This window comes from Kogia breviceps, chromosome 3 (assembly GCF_026419965.1).
Source record: "Kogia breviceps isolate mKogBre1 chromosome 3, mKogBre1 haplotype 1, whole genome shotgun sequence".
NCBI lineage: Eukaryota > Metazoa > Chordata > Mammalia > Artiodactyla > Physeteridae > Kogia > Kogia breviceps.
In genome coordinates, this window is record NC_081312.1 from 185,306,885 (window position 1) to 185,330,354 (window position 23,470).

General features: G+C 38.2%; 1 protein-coding gene across 19 annotated transcripts in view; it reads left to right on the forward strand.

Moving 5' to 3' along the window:
* ARHGAP12 (Rho GTPase activating protein 12) overlaps window positions 1–23,470 on the forward strand; it is a 119,824-nt gene that overhangs the window by 81,803 nt on the left and 14,551 nt on the right. For 13 of the 19 annotated variants that reach the window (XM_067030523.1, XM_067030529.1, XM_067030520.1 and 10 more), the window contains 4 exons: window positions 3,734–3,859; window positions 7,343–7,417; window positions 14,239–14,300; window positions 18,565–18,646. In XM_067030523.1, coding sequence (XP_066886624.1) covers window positions 3,734–3,859; window positions 7,343–7,417; window positions 14,239–14,300; window positions 18,565–18,646 — 345 coding nt within the window. The remainder of the gene's footprint in view (window positions 1–3,733; window positions 3,860–7,342; window positions 7,418–14,238; window positions 14,301–18,564; window positions 18,647–23,470) is intronic. The other 6 variants (XM_067030517.1, XM_067030525.1, XM_067030519.1 and 3 more) reach the window with 3 other exon arrangements.

The following is a 23,470-nucleotide window of genomic DNA, read 5'->3' on the forward strand; positions in this document are numbered from 1 at the left end:
ACTTCAGAATGGGAAGGATTTCTTAAACAAGACTGTATAAGGAAAAATTATGAAGGGGAAGATGGACAGATATAGCTACATAAAATTCAACAGAACACCTTTTGATACAAAAGATACCATACACAAAAGGCAAGAGATGAGCTTCAGACTCGGAAAAGCTACATTCAACTCACATAGCTTACGAAGCCTTAGAAGCCTAAATATATAAAGAGCCTCCTGGTTCTTTCTGTACACACCAGTGAGAGAGAGAACCGAGTCAAAAATAGGCAAGATATATGACTAAGCAATACAGAGAAGAGGAGATTCATGAAATAAGTATATGAAAAGATGTTCAAATTTATAAGTAATCAGAGAATGAAAAAAAGATAACATTTCACTCTTCTAAAAGAATTTTAAAAATTTGTGCACATGTACATACATTTATTTTATATACACAAATGCATATAAAAGTTCAACAGTACCAGGTAGGGCAGTCCAAAGAATTATGTTCTGCTGGTAGAAGTGTAATTAGTACCACCACCTTGGACATGTCCATTTATAACAGAATGGTTAGATCGTGGTATCTGCATATAATGTGGTGTTACATAGAAGTGAAACACAGATGAGTTAGAGCTGCATACTCACCAATATGGACGCAGTTTTTTTTGGTTTTTTGTTTTAATTAAAACATATTGAGTGAAAAAGCAAGTCAAAGATTGATGCATGTGATATGATTCCACTTATATAAAATCTAAAAGCTTACAGGTACTATGTATTTATAGGTACATACATATGTGCTAAAGTGTAAAGTGCGTGAGAGTGGTGAGCACTGAACTATATGGTACTGTCGGGGAGGGAGGGAGAGGAGTGGAATCTGGAAGATGTCTTCAGAGGACTCTAATATTTTTTTTCTTTAAAAAAAAAAAGGTAAAAATGGGCAGAAGAACTAAGTAGACATTTCTCCAAAGAAGACATACAGATTGCCAACAAACACATGAAAGGATGCTCAACCTCATTAACCATTAGAGAAATGCAAATCAAAACTACAATGAGATATCATCTCATTGGTGATTGGCCATCATCAAAAACTCTAGAAACAATAAATGCTGGAGAGGGTGTGGAGAAAAGGGAACCCTCTTGCACTGCTGGTGGGAATGTAAATTGATACAGCCACTGTGGAGAACAGTATGGAGGTTCCTTAAAAAACTACAAATAGAACTACCATACGACCCAGCAATCCCACTACTGGGCATATACCCTGAGAAAACCATAATTCAAAAAGAGTCATGTACCAAAATGTTCATTGCAGCTCTATTTACATTAGCCAGGACATGGAAGCAACCTAAGTGTCCATCAACAGATGAATGGATAAAGAAGATGTGGCACATATATACAATGGAATATTACTCAGCCATAAAAAGAAATGAAACTGAGTTATTTGTAATGAGGTGGATGGACCTGGAGTCTGTCATACAGAGTGAAGTAAGTCAGAAGGAGAAAAACAAATACCGTATGCTAACACATATATATGGACTCTAAGGAAAAAAAAAATGTCATGAAGAGATTAGTGGTAGGACGGGAATAAAACACAGACTTACTAGAGCATGGACTTGAGGATATGGGGAGGGGGAAGGGTAAGCTGGGACGAAGTGAGACAGTGGCAGGGACATATATACACTACCAAATGTAAATTAGATAGCTAGTGGGAAGCTGCCGCATAGCACAGGGAGATCAGCTCTGTGCTTTGTGACCACCTAGAGGGGTGGGATAGGGAGGGTGGGAGGGATACGCAAGAGGGAGGAGATATGGGGACATATGTATAACTGATTCACTTTGTTGTAAAGGAAAAACTAACACACTATTGTAAAACAGTTATGCTCCAATAAAGATGTTTAAAAAATTAAAAAAAAAAAGGTACCTGTTTTATGTTAGATGTGCTGAAGCTTGTGGTGGGTTTTTATTATAGTCGCTGTTCTTTTGTATGTTTGAAATAATTCACATAAATTAAAATTCTTACAAGAGAAAAGGTGTCTAAAAAGATTTCTAAAATGTTGTTTTAGCCATCTTGTTTAACTAGACGTGTGTGTGTGTGTATTTTAGCTGTGGTGTCATCTTGTTTTTCTTTTCTCTGATTATGTGACACTTTATTTTTGTCTGCTGTCTACACTAGATTTTATATGACATTTTATGTGTGTTGCTTTATTTGCTTTTATGAACATACTGTTGCCTAATAAAATTACCAGCACCTTTTAAATTGTGAATATTACCCAGTTTAATTTTACATTATTTTTCTTGCCCCTTGGAAAGGATTTCTAAACAACTGTAGTTATAAAGCTCAACAGCTAGGGTAGGTATCCATTAAAGTTCATACACAAGCTTACATGCAACTACACATTTTAATTATTGCTAATGATGATTGTCTGGAAGGAGCTCTGCTTAATAACTTGGTCTCTTTTCACTTAGCGATTTACGGCGCAGAATTTTTTGGGGGGAAGCCTTTAAGCTTCATCTTTGTTCTTTCTAGAAATGATCCCTTTGTTAACTTTTGTGACAGATTTTAAGATGGCAGTTTGTTAAGCAGCAGTGAATGAAAAACATATACCCGTATGTGATTGCCTGGCTTTGGCAAATTTTTAATGTAAAAAACGAAGTAACAGCTTTGGAAACAGTTTGGGGGACTTGTCTGGACTCATTTTGGAAAGTGAAGAAACAATGTATTATGGAGAAAGATGTTGGAAGGTTTTTAAATATTAAAAACAATATAAATAATAATACATTACTGAGATTTAGTAGTATAACGTATAATAAAACATAATTTCACTGAAATTACGAGTCATTAAAATTTAAGATTTACTGGGCTTTTTAGAGAAGTAGATATTAGGTATCCTTTGGTTTCGGGAGAAGGATGTATCCCTTAAAAAGTAGATGAATTTTCTTTTGTCATTTTATTATAATTTTTAATTTATAATTTATTAAAACTGCCTATATAAAACAGCATAACTCTTAACCCTTACATTTCTCAAATGTTTATGCCTGGTGGTCTACTTGACATTTCAGACACTCACAAGACCTAATACCTTGTTGATAATCTGTTCTTAATTTTATATTTCATTTTCAGCTGGTAGTTATTACGTATCCTTTGTTACACAACTGATATGTTCAGGATTGGCGTTTGGAACTAGTGCCATCTCTACCTTTTGACTTGGTTATGTTTTACCACTTCAGAGGAACAAATAATAGTGTGTTTGGCCTATATATGGAAAGTAAAAGTAAAAACAAAAACTTTAAATGTGAGAATACTGTTGTATATGAAAGCGTCATTAAAAAAACCTAAACCACAAATTGAATTCATGTGGATTTTTGAAGTAGAAGGAACCTTAAAAAATTAATTTGTCCAATGACCTCATTTTATAAATTATAACTACTAATATTTATTGAGAACCTATCAGGGCTACATCTGGCACTTTTTATACTGTTTAACCCTTAGAACTCTGTTTTCATTATATCTGTTTTATAGTTGATGAAACTTAGCCTTGTGGAGATTAAGTGTTTTGCCAAAGATAACATTAACTTGGTCTCTCCAGTACCCAAGTCTGTGATCTTCTTGATTGTGTCACAGTGCTGGTCAAAGATGAGAAAACTCAGGTTAGTGTCACGTGGTGAATTTGCCTAACACCATGTGTCACTTGGAGCCAGCATGTTTAGATTCCACTTTTGTTTCTATTACTTATGAGGTATAATTTGTTTTCTTTAGTATAATGCCTCATCTCAGCAGCAAAGAGAAATTATTAAAAGTAGGAGTCTGGACAGGCGGCTGCAAGAACCAATAGTGTTAACAAAGTGGAGACATAGCACCATTGTGCTGGACACCAATGACAAGGTAGGACCTTCTGAGAAAATCTGCTGCAAACTCTGCCAAGTTCTTTATTCTGTATTTTCTCCTCGGCTGAATCCCATACCTTGGTGATGACTTTTTTATTGTATGTCATGTCAGTTTGTCCCCGAGTGGGGTTTGGTTTTGAAGTTTTTTGATTTTTGCACCATGGACTGACGTACATGTAGCATAACGATGTGTTTCATGATACACTTGGGCCTCCAGTAGGTGACAGGTGTTTTTTCATAATCTCTTTTTAAAGTCACACATCCGTTATTATTTGTCTGCAATCTCTAGCAGGTTTAACGGTAGTGAGACGCTTAACTAACTTTCCCATCCCAGGGCAGATTGGAGCCCCGCTCCTCCTGTTTCCCTAGGTGCTCTTTGCACAAGCGCTTCTGAGAAGTCATGTCCTCTGTTTCAAATAGGGAATGCGCTTTGGTGCAAACGTGAGATCGGAAAAGCCATGGAGTTTTGAATTTCCTTGTGAGTTACATCTTTACATTGTGGCTTCATTTTGGGGATGGAATCGGAAATTAGTACGAATTTGTGGCACAGCAGACACACTAATGTTAAAACCTGAGGGTGGTTGCAACACCCTAAAGCTAAAATATTTGTCGCTGGGGCCTCTCTGTTGTTTTACCACCAGGCTGCTCCTTTGACATAATTAATAGGTTTCCTGCATTTTTAGGCAGTTAGTGAAAACAGGATGAACTCCCCTGAGGCACATGTCTCTGTGTGTGTATACTTTCAGTCCTGAATTCCTTTCTAAATTATCTCAATCAGTCAGTCAGACAAGTACTTCTGATTTCTATTTGTGAGGATGTTATGTGGTTGAATGTAGGGGGCATATTAAAGGAATGAAATTTTGCAGTCTGTCTGTTGAAGAATGCTTGAAAATATTGGGTTGGCCGAAAAGATCATTTGGGTTTTTCATAAGCGCTTGTGGGAAAACCTGAACGAACTTTTTGGCTAACCCAATATACTAGCATTGAGGTTAACCTGTGTAGGTAAGAGTCCTAGAGATTTTAATAGAAAAATTTATTTAACTCCAAGAACCAGATTACAGTTCAGTGTATACAGAAAGCTCCTACTGTATGTAATGAAAGCTCTAGTGCAAAAGCAGTTGTCGAGCCAACTCTACTGCCTCTTCGTACTAGAACAAAAAGGATGATTATTTTAGTGATGTAGACTTAAAATTTGTTATTCCCTTCTAATCTTTCTTGAGATTCATTTTCAGTCTGTTGTTAGAATAACCTGCATGAAGTTCTTATTCTATATCCTTTTTCATCTAATTGTTTCAGCGTGTGATAACATGATTTTCTTGAGACCAGAGCTCTGCTTATTTGTGGTAGGCATGTCTTCCCCCCACCTTTATAAATGGAGTCATAGGTAGCTACTTCACCAAGTAAACTCTTCTATTTATCATCACACAGTATACACGTTTTTAAGATTTGAGATTATAAAAGAGGGATTATACCAGGACAAGCTAGCTGACTAATATATGATAAGGGGTGAAATGCGTATAACTTGAAAGGTAATCAAAGAAACCTAATACTGTGTAGCAAATGTTGTTATGATGATATGGGTCCTAACTCAGTTGCCAGACAACCTTGGTGGAGCTAGGGGTGTGTGTGTGTGTGTGTGTCTGTGTGTGTGTGTGTGTGTATGGATACATCTGTTTGTTTCTGCCTATGTATGATTTTTACTAAAACCTGCTGCTTGTAGACAGTAAGATGTATTTATATATGCATATACATTTATATGTATATATAAACAAATGTATAAATGTAAAATTGTTTGTTTATAATAATTATAATTGTTGTGTTTACATTATTACTCCACTTGCTTTGGTTTTCATTTCTGTAGGACTGATAATGCCATGAAAAATAAGTTGTAATTACCATTCATTTTATTCAATTACTTATTTTCTAGTTTATGGGTCATCAAATCTTTCCTCTTTTTCTCAGTGTTTTAATATTAGACACTTTTAGAAGTCAAGAAATTGAAAAGTAAAACATCTGAAGCTGTTAGAAAAAACTTAAATGAGGCTAAACTGATATTTGGACATTAAATGTAATTAGTTTTTATAAAGATATATTTGATAATGATTTTAATGTTTTCTCCATTTATAGTGTAGGTCGTGGATTTTAAGGTTGTTACCTTCAAGGATTTTCCCTGTACAGTTTCACCGCTACCTGGTTTCTGTATTTACGAATTGTACAGAATATAAACCTGAAGACTTTTTCTAAGTGAATAGATTTGATTAATGGTTTTTTGTATTTTGTGATTTCATACAAATTCCCAGGCTCATCAAGAGTACGTTATCCAGTTTCATAAATAAAGTAGATGATACAGTTGTGAAGATGAATGTCCAAGTAAATTATTTGGTTTTATAGGAATAATAATAATAGACATTGGCATATGATTTTCCTAATTCTCTTTTCCTGAAATTATTCAAAATGTCTAGGAGAACAGAGAAAAATGGAGCTTGGCTCTTGGTACCAAAAAATGTTTTTTCAGTCTTATCCTCTATGAATAGTTTTACAAATATCTGAGGTAGAAATCACATACCATGTTTTAATATTGACAAAGCAGAATTGCTTTAAAAATGCACATTATTGGGCTTCCCTGGTGGTGCAGTGGTTGAGAGTCCGCCTGCCGATGCAGAGGACATGGGTTTGTGCCCCGGTCCGGGGGGATCCCACGTGCCGCGGAGCGGCTGGGCCCGTGAGCCATGGCCGCTGAGCCTGCGCGTCCGGAGCCTGTGCTCTGCAATGGGAGAGGCCACAACAGTGAGAGGCCCGCGTACCGCAAAAAAAAAAAAAAAAAAAAAAAAAAAAGAGCACTTTATTGGTTTGCTCCTATTATATATTCTTGTAGGCTTAGACATTAAAAAAATTTTTTTTTCCTGGTGAGTTATTAATCTGTAAATCTGAGGTTTCTTCTTTGCATTTTAAATAGTCTTGCTTATTTCTAATAATTGGAAAGTTAGATATAAATTACATTAAATATTAATAGCAATTTAATTTAATTTCTTAATACAAGTTCTCATTCTGGCAGTTGCCAAGTAGTTCCTGTGACTATTCCTTGCCTAATCCTACCAGGATTCATACCAAGAGCAAGTTAGTATGGGGACTGTTACATTTTTATCTGTAAGTGTTCAGATTTTACTTATTTTAAATATGGTTAATTTAAGCTGATGCAACATCATGATTTTAAGGCAACATGCATCATTTCTTTTGAGTAATTCCATATGCAGTATTTAAATTTACTGTAATTGGTATAAAATATGCCATATTTCATAAACTTTATGATATCTGTAGTTTTCACATCTGTACCATATTAGTTTCATAGCTGAATATAGAAGGGAAATAACTAGGAAAAAATTTTTCTTAGCCTCCCTTATTAAGCTTTCCCACTGTGAGTAGAGGGAGAAATATAATTATATGAAATAGAGTAACATTTTTCATTACTTATTTCTTGTAGGAATCTCCAACTGCCTCAAAACCCTGCTATCCTGAAAATGAGTCTTCTCCCTCTTCACCAAAGAACCAAGATACAGTTAGTATGATAGCAGCATGTAGATAATATAGTCCAATTATTTCAATCAATTTCAGTAAATTAATTTTCTCTAAGTGTAATGTTTAAAAATATCTCTTGGGCTTCTATTAAATTTCATTGGTCTTTCAAAAAATAATCAGATAATAGGTTTAAATTAATTATCAGATTTCATTGATTTAGAAATTCCCCCTTTTATGCAAAATATGGTATCTTCATGATCAACTTGTATACCATATTTGGAAGCAGTGAATTTATGTTTGGCTTTTAAACATAAATATAAAAATCCCTGGAGAATACTGTCAAATTGCACTTTACCCTTCCTTCCTCCGGCCAGCAGTCCAAAGGTAAGAATCATTTCCCTCCTTCTTAACGAGCTTAGATGCCTTTTTTCCCCTGCTAAGCTGTCAAATACATTGCCCAGCCGAGGCCAGGTAATATTGACGATACAGTGACTTCTCTTTAGTTATTCATTCATTCATTTATTTTTGGCTGTGCTGGGTCTTTGCTGCTGCGCACAGGCTTTCTCTAGTTGCGGCGAGCGGGGGCTACTCTTCGTTGCGGTGCGCGGGCTTCTCATTGCGGTGGCTTCTCTTGTTGCGGAGCACGGGCTCCAGGTGCCCAGGCTTCAGTAGTTGTGGCTCGCGGGCTCAGTAGTTGTGGCTCACAGGCTCTAGAGCGCAGGCTCAGTAGTTGTGGCGCAGAGGCTTAGTTGCTCCGCTGCATGTGGGATCCTCCCAGACCAGGGCTCGAACCCGTGTCCCCTGCGCCGCCAGGGAAGCCCTTGTCTTTAGTCGTAACTTTGGAGGAATTCTACTTGACCTTGTGTCTGCAGCTCCCCCCCCCCCCCCCCGCAAGTCTTCCCTGTGATTTGCTCCTCCTGCCCTCCCCCTACAGGGGGTCTCCTTTCCTTGTAGAAGGAGGACTCAACTTGGTGGCGAGGTCTGCCACACTGCGCCTGTCCCGGGCCCTCATCCCCCCTCCTTGCCTCCCCTGGCGTGTTCTCCTGCAGCCCCGCTGCTCTCCGCTCTGCAAAGGAGCCTGTTCTTCAGCTCCAGGCCCTTCACACACTGAAACCCGTCTCCGCCGACGTCTTTGCCTGGTCAACTTCTGGTCATTCCTTAGAGCTTGGTTCAGGCTTGGAATTCTTCTTCAGATCCTCTAGATTTGGTCAGGTTTCCTTGTGATACTCTTAATAACATTTAATTATATGTTATTTGATTCCATAAAATCGAGTGACTCTTCTCATTTCCTATTTCTTGTAGGAACTTCCAAGCCTCAGTTAATGTCTTCCCCACTAGATACGGAAAAGACTCCTTAGAGCAGGGCCCGAGTAACCGCAGTGCCATAGAGCAGCTGTTCTGTAGAGTTTTGCCTAAATGAAGAAATGAAACTCTTAAAGCTTTCCAGAAGACAAACTTTTATTGTTACTTCCTTAATTTTAGGAAACTATAATAGACTCTTGTTTATTAGGATGCTTCTGCTTTTCTAGAGGCACAGGTTTTTCACAGATGCTGTTTTCCTTGTCTGGCTCTTTTCTCCGTCCCCCGAGCAAATCAGGTCTTCCGGTTCCTATCACGTGTTGTGCACCGTGCTGCTGACATTGCCGACCGTGGTCCTCAGCCTCTCTGCACCTGCAGTTAAGCTTGTACTGGCCAGTGGGGTGACCCCTGAGGGCCTGCCCACACTGACCTCAGCGTAACAGCATCTCTCCTTTTTCTCTGAGCTCCCAAGTCACTGGTGGCTTTTTCATGGCGTGAAAGTTACCTCGTGTGCCCCTCAGCTCTCTGCCAGGGGTTTCAACTCTGAAGGGACTCAGAGAGGGAGGGGGGGGCTGCTTTCTAATACTTCTAACCTTCTGCATTATTTAACACAGTCCTGGGTGCATGAACATTAAATAAAGATCAAAGTGAACATGATTTTAGTGGTTGTGTCAGGATTTCCTATATGAATGTAAGGTGCTGTGACTGCAGTATTCTTAATCTATCCATCCATCTAGAAAAGAATCAGAAACGCTTTTTAACTTATTTTAAATATGGGCAATATGTAACTTCCGAGAAGACCTTTTATAAATTATTTACATTTTGGTAAAAGGGAATTTCTCGGCAATCCTGGAAACAAGAGTTTATAAGTGTTCGCGTGGGAGTTAAAAGGACGGATTGCAGATTATTTCCCCGACAGTTACCCCTTTCTCAAGAGTTTGCCCCCCACCTGGCTGCCCCAGGCTCAGGGCCCCCTCTCCTGGCCATGGCGGGAACTGCCTCAGCAGGGTTCTGTTCCGTTCTTTATTTACCTTCGGGCGGAAGACAGGCACAGCTGTGTTAATTCCGCTGAGGCTGCGCTGTCGCCCTGGAAGTGTGCCGCCCCCCCCCCCCCACAGCCCCCGGATGCCCCCAGGCTTCTGCCCCCTGGAGCCTCTTCTTTCCTCCTGCAGCCTCGGCCCCCGCTTCTCTACTAGCCCTGTTTGAACGGAGTCTCTTGCCTGTCTTTCCCACTCTTACCCAGTTAATACACGCAGATTTTTTTTTAGCTCTTTGTGAGTTAAAATCTGGTTGGTGTAAAGCCTTAGTGGTAAGAAGAAGAAACTGACATCGTAATCAATGTTAGTTACCTGATGGCATCTTTAAATCTCTGCAGACTGCCTATCGACCGCTTGAATCTCTCTTTTTAAAACTTTTTTAAATGAAAACCGTATTGAAATGTGACTAACATACTACAGTGCTCGCCCGTTTAAAGTGTACAGTGCAGTGGTTTCTAGTATGTTCGGATAAGCGCAGCCGTGAGGACAGTCGTTTTAGAACATCTTCGTCACTTCGAAAAGACATGCGCGTTGCTGTTCCACCCCCCACCGACCCCTAAGCAACCAGGAATGTGCTTTCTGTCTCACTAGATCCGCCTCTCCCGGACACTTCACGTGAGGAGAGGCATAGAATACACGGTCTTGTTTGACAGGCTTTGTTCGTGTAGCAAATGATGTTTGCATTCAGTCTCCTCTAATCAAACCAGATTAAAATTTCACCCCTTAACATAAATTTTAAACATGTTCATTTTTTCTTGTTTTATTTCCAGTTTTCAAATGCATTGTTATTTTTCATAGTCACTTCAAGTCCTTTCTTGAAATAGGCAGTGTATACATTTTTCTAAAATTGATATTTCTCTAAAATATGATTGCAACATGGATTAAATAGGATTCTGTAGGCTGATCTAAGAACCTCACCTCTATTTGTCCTAATGTGCCCATGAGGATATGCATTTAAAGTTCTCATTTACTGAATACTGAATACAATTTTAAGTATATAATTTGGAAACTTGAGCTTTTGACCTTGTCTTTCCAATTATGGTATCAAAATGCTTTACCCACTATGGAGAAAAGGGTATTTCAACATGTTCGTTACCAAAATGGTTTAGTGGACAAATCGGCTAATTGTTTTTCATTGAATATTACTATTCTAAAGCCTTTTTCAGAAACATGATTTAAACAATGTTTTATAACACTGGTTCTTTAAACAATTTTTTAAAATCGAGGTGAAATTCACATAACATAAAATTAGCCATTCACCATTTTAAAGTATATAGTTCAGTGGCTTTAGTGTATTTGCAACGTGTGTAGCTGTCACTCCTGCCCAGTTTCAGGACACTTTGATCACCTCGGAGGGAGATCCCTACCACTAAGCAGCCAGTGCTCCTTTCCCCACCTCTTCTCGCCTCCCCATGGCAACCTCTGGTTTGAAGGTCTGTATGGATTCACCTGCTCTGGAAGTTTTAGCACACTGGTTCTTTTTCAACGTTATATCACAGGGCAAGGTTACTTACTCTGTACAGAAAGAATCTTTTAATTACATGATTATAACATGATTAAGTGAAGATAAAGATTTTAATGGGAGGTATTGATTTTGATGTATAATAATTATTAGCCAAAATTGGGAAATGCTTATCTTACTAAGTGAGTGTGTAAAATCAGTCAGAAATTCCGGAGCCTGCAAAGAGATGACGAACCTGAGGTAGTTTTCCCAGATCACTCGACAGGGCTGACACTTCAGGGTTTTCTCAACCTTGATTAGGACAGGACAGTCTCACTACAGTGTTCTTGGTTAAAATTTAACCACATTTTGCCAGCTCATATTAAAACATTCCTGCTTATTTTCAGCATGAGGTTTCCCTTTGGAGTATCAACATATTTAGACTAAGAAATATTCCTGTGTGAGTATGGGCAGTTTTTAAAGGACTTAACAAGGCATTTTTATGAAGTTATTTTAGTAAGCTACACACAAACATTGGTTGACTTTGAATCATACTAAGCAGAGAAAAGTACACCAAACAGTATGAAATAATAATCTGCCTGAATTTCCCCCTGCAATCTACACCCGTATAGCCAAACCTGTATCTGCCTGCTTGTCGCTTTTATGTCAAATTCAGAACTTCAGTGTTGAAGAGTTAAAGCTTTATTTTCTCCATCACTGACCTTCTCTTACATTTCTTGGTCGTGTGATAGCACGGCTGCTTTGTTGGTTAATTATTTCAACAAACGTGTTGAGCCCCGGCCGCTGTGCTGGGCGCCATCCTACATGGCGAGCACAGCACATGTGGTCCCAACGCACAGCCTGAGAGTAGGTGGCGAGTAAATAATATGGAATTGTGCTTTGCATTAGGTGCAACGAAGGAAGCAAACTGGGGGCCGTTGTCAGCCGTTGGAGGGAGGAGGAGCTCCTACTGGAGGGGTCAGGGACGGCTCCTCTAGAGATTGTCGTCGCTGCTGAGGGCCCCCAGCTACCCGGTGCGCAAGCTTGGGAGTCTCCCCGATCTTGCCTCTTACCTCCCGTCCCGTCCCCGTCAGTCCTGCCTTCCGAGTCGCTGCGCCGCTGCGGTCCGTATGCTGCAGGGACTTTAGCCCCGTAGAGAGGGTGCTCGTCCAGCTCCCGTGCCTTTACCCGTCTGGCGTTTCTGTCTGGCCGACTCCTGTTCCTCACTGCTGGGTCGGGGGCTCTGGGAAGCTTCTCTTCCTCCCTTCTCCGCGCTCAGGTGGAGTGAGGTACGCCCTCCTCAGAGCCCTTCTCACGCCGCGGGGTAATGGTCATTGCATCGGTGCATTTTGGTCGCGGCACATTTCGTTCTTATTTTCTGTTCACGTTAGAGTGCTTACTACTTAGAACATTGGTGCTTGGGTCTTGGTCCCTGTGAGGATTTCATGAGAGCTCTGGGCCTTTCCCTTGGATGATGCGTGTACATGCACGATTCTGTGCAGTGTTGGTCCATCCATGGCTCAGGTAAGAATCCCTGATGCAGAGTGTCTCTTTCCCCCTTAGGCTTTGGCCGTCTCTCACTGCTGCTGTCCCTTCCATTTTTCTTCCTGTTTTGAGGCTGCCATTTCCTTCCTGTCTCTGCTTTTTTCACCCTGCATATTTCCTCTTCGATGTTGTTTAGTGGCTCGTTCCCACCTGCGCCCTTCCAGCTCCTGGGCTCTCATCCCCGGTGCCCGTCCTCGCAGATCAATGGTACTTAGTTCCCGGATCACTGAACGTTGTTCTTTCCCTCCCTGCTTCTGATGGTAAATTGGGAAAGTTCGTACTTATCCCGTGCATACTTACCACCGTGTAATGGACGTTTTTATTGAGAGGCGACAGAGAGCTCTTATGAAATGTATCAGACTTGCATATCTAAGGAGATCCAACCTGTGCTTTGTGAAAAAATTATCGTAATATGGATATTTCCCAAGTTCCCAGTGTAACAAAAGTGAATAACATAATAGTTTGTCAGCTTTGTCTTTAGATGTGAGTTATGAGACCAGGCAAAACTTTCAAACATTATCTTTTAGACATTAGTGAGAAAATAATGCTGTGCTTATCTCTCATACAAGAAAGAATGTTTTCTTCTAATTAAAGTACATTGAGAAAATAGCTGAGGTAGATAGTTAGAAATAAATTCTGAATTGAGAATATTTTTTCCTGTATGTGTGTGTATTGTGTGTGTGTGTGTTTTAATTGAAGTAAAATTGACCGCTTTGTCGTTTCCACACAGCGCTCAGTAATGGATGATTGCTGTCGGCACCAGCTCATTTTGATTAAATTCATTTGACTTTAGAAGGCTAGAGCGATGAGAAAGTGCTTCTTCAGTTCCACCCGGAAGAGCTTTCAGACAACATTTGCCTTGAGCACAGTGACTTTTGCCTTCCTAGGGTTGGATGGTAAAGCTGTGTCGCTGTTTTTTACATCAGCTGACTAATAGATCTAGTTTGTCCAGAGCCCAATTTACCATCTGATAATATGTTTAATGAAGCACATATTGAATTCTTTATGCCACATTAAGGCCAGTTCTATGCTAGTGCCACTTACTTTTAAGTAATTTATCAAATACAGTCGCTGCATTTGTTCTGCCTGCTTACTTTCACATTCTGACCAAGGAGGGCCGTGTCTTATATGATTTTCAGACTGCACTGTTGTAAAATGACAGCAAAGTAAACAGTTCCTTTTCTGTGGTGTTTATAGCATCGTATCACTTGCTTTGAACAGGAAGCCATAAATCATTTTTCCAGTGCTGACTTGTAGCGTTCATATGGAAATTTAATTTGATGTTACCTTATGGCTGCTATTACTCGAGAAGACCAAGTGTTTAATTACAAAAATAACTGAAAAAAACTTTACAGAAGTATTAGGAAATTATATTCTTCAGGTAGTCTAGAGCTAACCATATTACACACAGACTGATCTTTTCTTTTAAGCTAATATTTAGAGTACCAGATCGTGTTGATTCAGTCCTATGTAAGAATTTGGACTTTACTGTCTGTATGAATGAGCTGTAAACAGTAATACCTCTGTTCCATATCATAGGGTCAAGAGAAATATGGATTATTAAATGTAACAAAAATTACTGAAAATGGGAAAAAGGTTCGGTGAGTACACAGATCTTTAATGTTCTCACGTTTCATCTGATTGATATAAATAAAAACTGAATATAATTATATTCTAGTAGAAGTGATTAACAGGTTCAAAGAATTGCAGATGTATTTTCTAATGTGATGTGTATAAGACTGTCAGGAAGTAGAGGAAAATTTTTCTTTGTCTTGATGTATTTCTGAAGGTAAGATTAAATTCAGAGGTGATAAGGCAGAGGATTATGAGCAGGCATTAGCTTTATTAAAGTCTTTTTTCAATAAGTAATAAATGCACATGACAAAATACAAACGTACCCAAAACATGTAGAGTCAAAAGTCAGTCGCCAGCCATCAGTTTCCCTCCCCAGAGGTAACCAGGTATGTCTAGTGAGATGTACTGTCTTCCTCCAGAGATAGAAAATAGATACATTTGTATGTGCATAGATTAATTTTTTTAACACAATCTTTTAACGGTTTATCTTGGAGATGGTGCTATTTCATTGCATGTACAAGCTGGCACATAGTTTTTTTTTTTTTTTTTTTTGCGGTACGCCGGCCTCTCACCGCTGCGGCCTCTCCCGTTGCGGAGCACAGGCTCCGGACGCGCAGGCGCAGCGGCCACGGCTCACGGGCCCAGCCGCTCCGCGGCATGTGGGATCTTCCCGGACCGGGGCACGAACCCGTGTCCCCTGCATCGGCAGGCGGACTCTCAACCACTGCGCCACCAGGGAAGCCCTGGCGCATAGTTTTTAACTGCTGCATAGTTGTATGTTGTATGGCTGCATCATAGTTTATTTATTCGCAAGTATGTAAATATACCTGTCTATTGGTAGACATTTAGGATGTTTCCATTTTTTGCTATTACAAACAGTATCTTGCACGGTTCATTTTGCAAGTATGTAGATATGCCTGTAGAACATATTTTATGAAAGTGGAATCGCTAGGCCATATGCAGTTGGTCATTTTCATACAATTCCAAATTGTGCCCTAAGGCCCTCAGTCAGTTCCAACCTCAGGAGCCTTGGATTTCTCCATGCCTTTGCCCATTCAGTATGTTGTCCAACTCTTTGATCTTTGCTAATAGAGATTTGAGAGAAAATGGTATTTTTATTTGCATTTCTTTTTAGTAGGGTAGGGTAGAGTACCACAAGCCATTTATATTTCTTTTTTGTTGTTGTCGTTGAATTATCAGTTTATACCCTTTGTCTCTTCTTCTGTTGGGTTGTTGGGTTTTTTTGGTTCATAAATTAAGGAAATTAACTCTTTGTAAGATAAGTTGCATCTTCCCCAGTTTTAAAAAACTGCTGAAATGCTATGGTTTTATAGCCAAAGTGAGATCAGTCTGTTGTTTAAGAAAGAGTTTAAAATTTACATGTAGTTGAGTTTCTTAGATTTTCTTTAATTGAACTGTCTTTGTCAGATTTTGGTATTTGGAAGTTTTTCTTTTAAGTGCTTTGAAATAGCTTTATAAATACTGCAATTACCTGTTCCTGAAGCTGTTCCTTGGTAGAAGTCATGTGAATTGGATCTTTTTTTCTTTTCCCCCTTTTGGGCATATGTAATGCTGATAAGTCTTTGGCCACTTTCCCTGTTTTCACTTTTCCTGTGATAATTAGTTCTTTAGATTTTCTATTTATTTTGGAATACTTTTCCTAAGAATATCATCCATTTCATTATATTCAAATTTATTTATATAGAGCTGAGCACAATGGTGTTTTAATTTCCTGTATTTTAGTGTTTATCAAACATTTTGTTCTGAGGACCTCTTTAAACTCTTAAAAATTATTGGTTAGTGCAAAGAACTTTTGTCTATATAGTTTATCTAGAATTATTTACTGTAAGAAATTAAAACTGAGAAATTTTAAGAATCGCTATTAACTCTTTTAAAACTAATAACCTGTTACATGTTAACATGAATAACGTCTTTTATGAAGAAAACCCCCTGTATTTTCTCATGCAGAAAACTTCCATGAGAAGCCGTGGCATTGTTTTATGTTTTCAGAAATCTTTACTATTTGGCTTAATGGAAGACACCTGGATTCTCAGAATTCTCTGCTTGCAGTCAGTCTGTTGTGACATACTATTTTGGTTGAAGTATATAAAGAAAATGCTCCTTTACATAGATAAAGTTGGAAAAGGGAGGAATATTTTAATAGCCTTCTCAGATAATTATGCGTATTTTTCTGCTGCATCAAAACGCCAAAAATGTTAGTTGCAATGAAGATTCTGAAAAACTATCCTTGAACTTTCAGAACTCAGTTACATTAAAATCCATGGGTCTGTGTTGCACTGTGAATGGATCTTTACCTATGCATAATTTTGTAGCATCTTGTAGGTCATTTGGAAAATACTGGTTTACTAAGTTTGCCGATTTTTCAAATGTTGGGACATTTGATTTTATAATATCAAAGAATCATAAATCAGTAATAGCATCATCAAAGTCACTAAGTTTTGGAATATTGTCAGCCTCACAGTGGCAGATGTGCCAAGTTTTCCAAAATTCTGCTTTCTGTTTGAAAGCTTTAATTTGTTATTGTGAACATATACTATCATTTATTTTCCTTGAAATGAAAGGCTCACTTCAGTTATTTTTGAGATAATGTCTACCTGCCAAGTAGTCGAGTCTAAATAATCAGTGTACCCATCAGTTGTTTGTTCAGGAAAAAATTGGTTCCATGAAAAAGGTATGACTAATTCTACCTGCAACTCAGTATTTGGATACTGTCATTCATTCAGTATCCAAATATTCAATATTTGTTCTGAGATATACATTCTACATTTTTTTTTGATTTTGAAAATTAAACTCAAAAAGTTTATTTAAAGTGGAAATACATATATGTATATTTTTAAAGTGGGAATATATTTTAGCATTTTTCAACATAGAGAAGTTAGATATTATCTAAAGAAATATAAGATTGAATATAAAATAAATTTACCAATGAAAATAAATCCTTCCAAAATATCTTGAGATCCACACACAACAAAATAATAAAATAAAATGAAAATATAATAAAATGATGACAGAACAGGTATCAAACATATGTGTCATATCAGTATAAATAAATGTAAATGCACTATATTCATCCATTGAAAGAAGAAGGTGCTCAGACTGAAACACAAAGCAAAACCCAATTCAGTATTACATATAAAAGAGACATCTGAAAAATGATTCAGAAAAGTTAAAACAAATAAGAAGGCATATCAAAGGCATAAAAAGTAAAGCAGGAATAGAGATCTTAACAGCAGACAGGTTCAACTCAGGGGAAAGGCACTAAGCATCTTTAAAACGATAAAGCACTGTGGATCAATCCACAGTGAAGATCTCATCACTAGAAATAGCCATGCAGTGAGTAAGTAGTGTTAATGACCATAAGCAAGACAACAGGAAATAAAAGGAAAAATAGAGATTCAGTAGGAGTAAACTTTAGTTCACTTTTCAAGTTCAAGTGGACATAGAAAGTCATAAAATAATCAAGTAGGTCTAATTGGTAGATATTAAATTCTACATTCTGAATATGGAGAACAGACCTTCTTTTGAGTGCCCGTAAAGTTTTCACAAAACTGGCCATATGTTTGGCTGTAAGGCAAGCCTTAATATCCTGTGGAAGATCCATTTGACGTTCATGTTAGCCTGCCAGCAATTAAATTGCCTTATAACGTAAACACTGGTTACCTCTGGAGAGGCAGTTGAAGGAGAAGAAATGGGGCCTTTTTCTGTATGCATTTCTACGTTCAGAGTTTTGATATGGTATGTGTGTTGATTTTGTAATTTAGGTAAGATTTTTTGAAAGCCTCATTTTAGTAAGAGTATCCTTAGTTATCAAGCAGCATGTAATTTATATGACCTACCTCTTACCTGGTATAGCCTTATTAAGGGAAGGGAGGTAACTAAGAGATATAAAACAATCTGTATCTACAGAGAATTAGGTAAGATGAGCATGTTTGTCGAATTTTTAATTGTGAATAAGACTTCTTGCCAAATGCAGTGTTCAGTTCATGCGACTGTAAATTAGTGCCCTTGGTCACAGCTGTGCTGGATTACCCCCATGGGCACACAGTCAGGTGTGTAGTTACTCTGATAACTTACATCTCTCCTTGACTTCGTTTGTTTCGGGGCCATAAAATGATTGTAATTTCCGTTAGAATTATATCCCCAATAAAAACAATTAGAGTGTCAGTAAATTGTGGACAACATTGATATCAGCTAAGTAGGTTTTAGGTTTTTAAATTTGGTGGGAAAAACTGGATATGGAGCTTTACTTGGCCATCTTTATCATTACAGAAAGAACTGGTTGTCTTCTTGGGCCGTATTGCAGGGTTCATCTTTACTGTTTACCAAAACTCAAGGAAGTAGCACAAGTTGGGTAAGTATTTCTTTTCTTTGGAGGCTTTCTGCATTTAAATTATGTGGCTGGTGTTGCACCTGAACTTCACGAAGTATTCCAGAGTCCTCCTAGCTACCGCTGGCTTGCAAATAAGAGTAAATGAGGTTTTCTTAGTTAAAGATGCATTTTGACTCACAAGAGAAAGAAAAGGGCTACTTAGAAAAGTCTGACTCATATTGTTAAAACCAACCGATTATATTTTTGCATTGAACTGAAAGGTGACCTTACTACTTGGGCATTAGAGAACAGATGTATTTCTTGGTCTGTTTTCAGGATGCCAAAGCTTTCCTGTGTCTGTGACTTGGCTCTTTCAGATATTTAGTCAGAAAATAAGCAGTCATGTGACAAGCCCCACCTTGAATTGTGATCTGACCCTTAGTTACTAGTCAGGTTTCCATGTCTATATATGATATCAGCCAGCTTTGAGAAGAAAAAGAAATGTCACCATTACTTGTGGGACTTTGAAGCTTTTCGTATATTTATTTGAGTGTTGTTACTCCTTGGTTATTTGTAATACAAATACCAAAAATTATAATTTGTGACATATCATAATAGGTAACATGCTGAAAATGTATTAGGTACTGTTCTAAGTGTAGAGGATGGTATACATATTATCCTCTTAACTCTGGGAGAGTACCGTTTATCATTCCCTCTCGCCCAGTTGGAGATGAGAAAATGAAGTATAAAACAGTTCAGTGCCTCACTCAAAGGTCTTACAGCTACTAAGCAACAGATCTGGGTACCATTTTGGCTCCAGAGTCCATGCTCTGGGTATTTCCAAAAAGGTTTTAAAATGAAATTAATCTAATGTTTCTAGTCTGCTTTATATCCTGCCTTAAGCAGTATTTCTTACAGTTACGGATTTATAATTTAATAAATTTAATAAATTTACAATTTATTGATTTAAAATGAACAGGACCTATTGACTTTACGTTTGATAAAAGAGAAATCCATTTGTAAGATTCAAGCAAACTTTAGTCATCTACGTTTATAGTGCAACACGTAACATTGTTCTGAGCCAGGAGTGCCGCAGAGCGTATTGGTCCTCAAGTACTCTGACATGGCAGCCCCAAATATCTGCTGGATTGAGCACGAATATGAACTTTCTGGAATGTTGCTTCTCTTTTGCTTCACTGATGCTTTGATTTGCTCTCTGGTCAGCCGGTACAGTGGAAGTGACCTGTGATATGCTTTCCACATTAAAAGATTGAAATTTTTGTTTGACTTGTCTTAAAGTAAATTGATAATTATTTCTCCTTTTTCCCCTGAGGTGAAGCATATGGTACTTTTTTGTTTATATTAATGCATTTCTAGAAGAAGATGCAGTTATTTCTTCTTCCTACTCGTGGCTCAACTTTTATTTGAAACTGAGTGAAGTGAATGAAGGAAAAGGAATGGAGAAGCAATTAGAGATTAAAATAATTAAAAAGTTCCTGAAGAAAGCTGGATAATGGTCATTTATTTGATAATTAACTGACCCCTAAAGATTGAAGGTTGTGGTATATACAGATAAAGCAAGTACATAGATCATTGTGGTAGGTGAGGCATCATTGAGGTAGGCAGATATGTATGTGATTTAAAGAAAATGAAATTAAAAAAACAATTGAAGATGTTAAGTGAATATCCTGGCACAGAACCATTAGTACAGGCTGGTTGCATTTTATGAAGGTCTCTTGAGGACCTTACGTAATTCAGAACTCATAATTAAAACTAATGCCGACAAGAGGGTGTGGGGTATTTGTTTATCAGCTAAAGTTGTGTTATTGCATTACCATGTGGTAATAGCAGAAGCGTAGCTTAAAATTCACTGAGCTAGCCAATTTTGAAATTGGAGAATTCTTAATGGAGTTTTAACTTTAGAGATTCACTCTTTGAATTTTTGCCTTTAAATGAAATTTTATTAATACATTGTTAATAATACAGTACATTATGGTAATCATTTCAGGTTGGTATAATTAAATAAAATATAGTCACACGGTGTTTTATAGTCTTAAAAACTAAACAGATGTGATAAAATGCTTAGTTATACAGTCAATTCTTAATTTTTATTTTATGGCTAATTAAAAAAATCTCAAACTGCCTTGCTTTTTGTTCCCATATGTAACAAATATTAAGGGAACGAAAACTAATTTAAGTGGCCTAAGTAAAAGCTAGTAAGATTATTCAAATAAAAAGTGTGTAAGTATGTGTAATATATTTTGGCATATACAACACTCATGAATATTAAAAACTGATGAAATATGCGAGATGCTTCTTAATTAACTCTGTAATTAGGATTGTTCAAAAAGGGTTTGAAAGAATCCTAGCTTTATTTCCCTGCTCGGTCACCAGCTAGATCTTTCGTAGGTAAAATGTTATCCTGTTTATACAGTGAAATCACACCTAACCTGAGGCTGACACATAAGCCCCAAAGACAAAAATCACCTGAGTGTCTCTCAGGAAGATGCTGTGAGAAGTCAGTCTCTCGCAGAGCCAGTGTTTTCCTTCGGTGTTAGAAGAGATTGCTTTTCCTTCAGTTGGGTTCAGACGGTTTGTGCTGGGGCCATGCTGGAGAAGTATGGTTCTTTACAGATCAGTTTCACACTTGGTGCAAAAACCTATATTGAAGATCCACTGGAAGAAATAGCCAGTTCAAATCTTACATCTACTCCAGGGCATATACTCATCGATGGGTTGCTGAGCAAAATCATCCATACTGTTTGAAGCTCTGCTTTTAGAAAACCATTCATCCTTTGTGTTTATTTTTGGTTTCATGAGTAGTAAAAGCTGAGTAAATGAAAAGTGCATATGCCACACGCAGCTCCGCTGTAAGATAATTGTACACCAATGCTGTATCGTCCAGAATCCAGCGAGCCTTTCCTTCTCCTCGGGATAGGTAGACGTCACTTGTTTTCCAGAAAATATTAGTTATCTCCCGGGTTGTTATATCAGTAACTTAAATTATACTTTCCCTTTTCTTACTTCCTTCACCTCATTTGTTCAGCAGACATAAAAGCCTGCTCTGTTCTGGGTCTGGTGTTAGACTCGGGGCTTCAGAAGTGAGTAACGTGACCCCCGTCTTCAGAGCTTACGCTGTAACGGGGGGACCAGCACGTGCACGGTCACAAGACGACACGACATACACTGTGTTCCTTGCAGATTTAAACACCCATGATTCCTTGAGTATTTTCAAAAGTCACCCCACAGGTACCGGTAGTTGTTCAAATTCATTTATACGATGCTTTCAAATTTCTAAACATAGTGGCTTCTTTGGACCGGATAATACTTTGTTGTGGGGGACTGTCTTATGCATTGGGGGGCTCAGCAGGCAACAGCAGCACCCCACCTCCAACTGGAAGCGCCTCCAGACATGGCCGGATGTCCCCAAGTGGCAGAATCGCCTCTGGTTGAGATCCACTGTCCTAGAGGAAGGGGAGGGCAAGCTGGGTGGCAGGGCCTCTTCCAAGAGAGGACGCAGACAGGGACCAGAGGACAAGGCCCGCAGGCCATAGGAGGGACTCAGAGACTCCTCTCCATTCCCCCAAGGCTTCCACTGTGAGTATACGGGAGAACAAGGTAGCTAAAAGTAAGTTGTACAAAGCATTCATCTTAAAAATAAAACATGAATTTATAGAATAAATTCAGAAGTCAGAAAATACTCTGAGATAAATTCTAGGGTCTTTGAAAAATACTTTGGAGATGCAGCTTGGCCTGTGTTACCTGCTTACAGAGTCCTGCTTTTGGCCTCTCTGGTTCCGTTACGGTTTTCTCCTGTATGTCACTTTGCCGTTGTGCACTGTAATGACGTCGTCATTTTCTTCCCTTTTCCCATCAAGTCATTGTGCCGGCAGGGCTCGGTCTCTGAGCTCCTGCTCTCGCTGCTTTCTTCTTGGACAGACTCTGTCAGCCGCCGGCCTGCTGTCGCATATGTAAAATCTGCTCCTGTGTCCGCTGTCACTGTATGTGTTCTTGTTGCATGTCCTTTGCCACGGTAGTTCTGTTTTCTTTGCCATGAATGCATTGGAGCGATGATTACAGTAGAGAAAAGCAGGACTAGATTTTGAGAAATAATGGGCAACAAACCCCCAATTTTGCCAACCACACTGAAGCATTTTTATAGCATTCCACATCATGTGGTTGTATTGACATTTGTATTTGGTTGGCTCCTTATATCTTACCTTACAGCTGACCATCTACAGAGCATGTCATGATGACAAGTTAAATTAAGTTGATTTCTATCACTTTGTTAAATGTGTCCATTTAAGTTTTGTGACTTTTGAGATATATCAAATTTGCTCAGAAAGTTCTCTGTGCCCATCATAGCTTTATGATTCATTACATGTCTTTGAATGACAAAAGGTACTAAGGAAGGCAAAGGCTTTGTAGAATTGTTGAAATTTTTGTTGTGAATTTTATTATACCACTAATAAAATTCCATGAAATACCCGAAATTTTGTTTTGATTCCACTAATAGATCCATATAATATCCTAAGTTTTGTTTAGTTATAACAAGTATTATTATTTAAGTCCACACTGAAAAGATGAAGTAAACGGGAACAGATGAATTCAAACCATTTATTAAATGTGAAACTACGAAGTAGTCATTAATGTTATGAATAGCGGTAAGTTATCACAGGATTGGGGGGTAGGATCCACTTCCAATGACAAACATGATTTGAAAATATTTTAGCAAATGAAATTTCCTGTAACAAATCTTTATGACCTTAAAGATTACAATTCATCAGCCCTTAAAGATTTTAAAACCCCCAAACCCTGCACTAACGTAGGAATGCTGTTTTCTATTCTCAGTTAACAGACTAAACA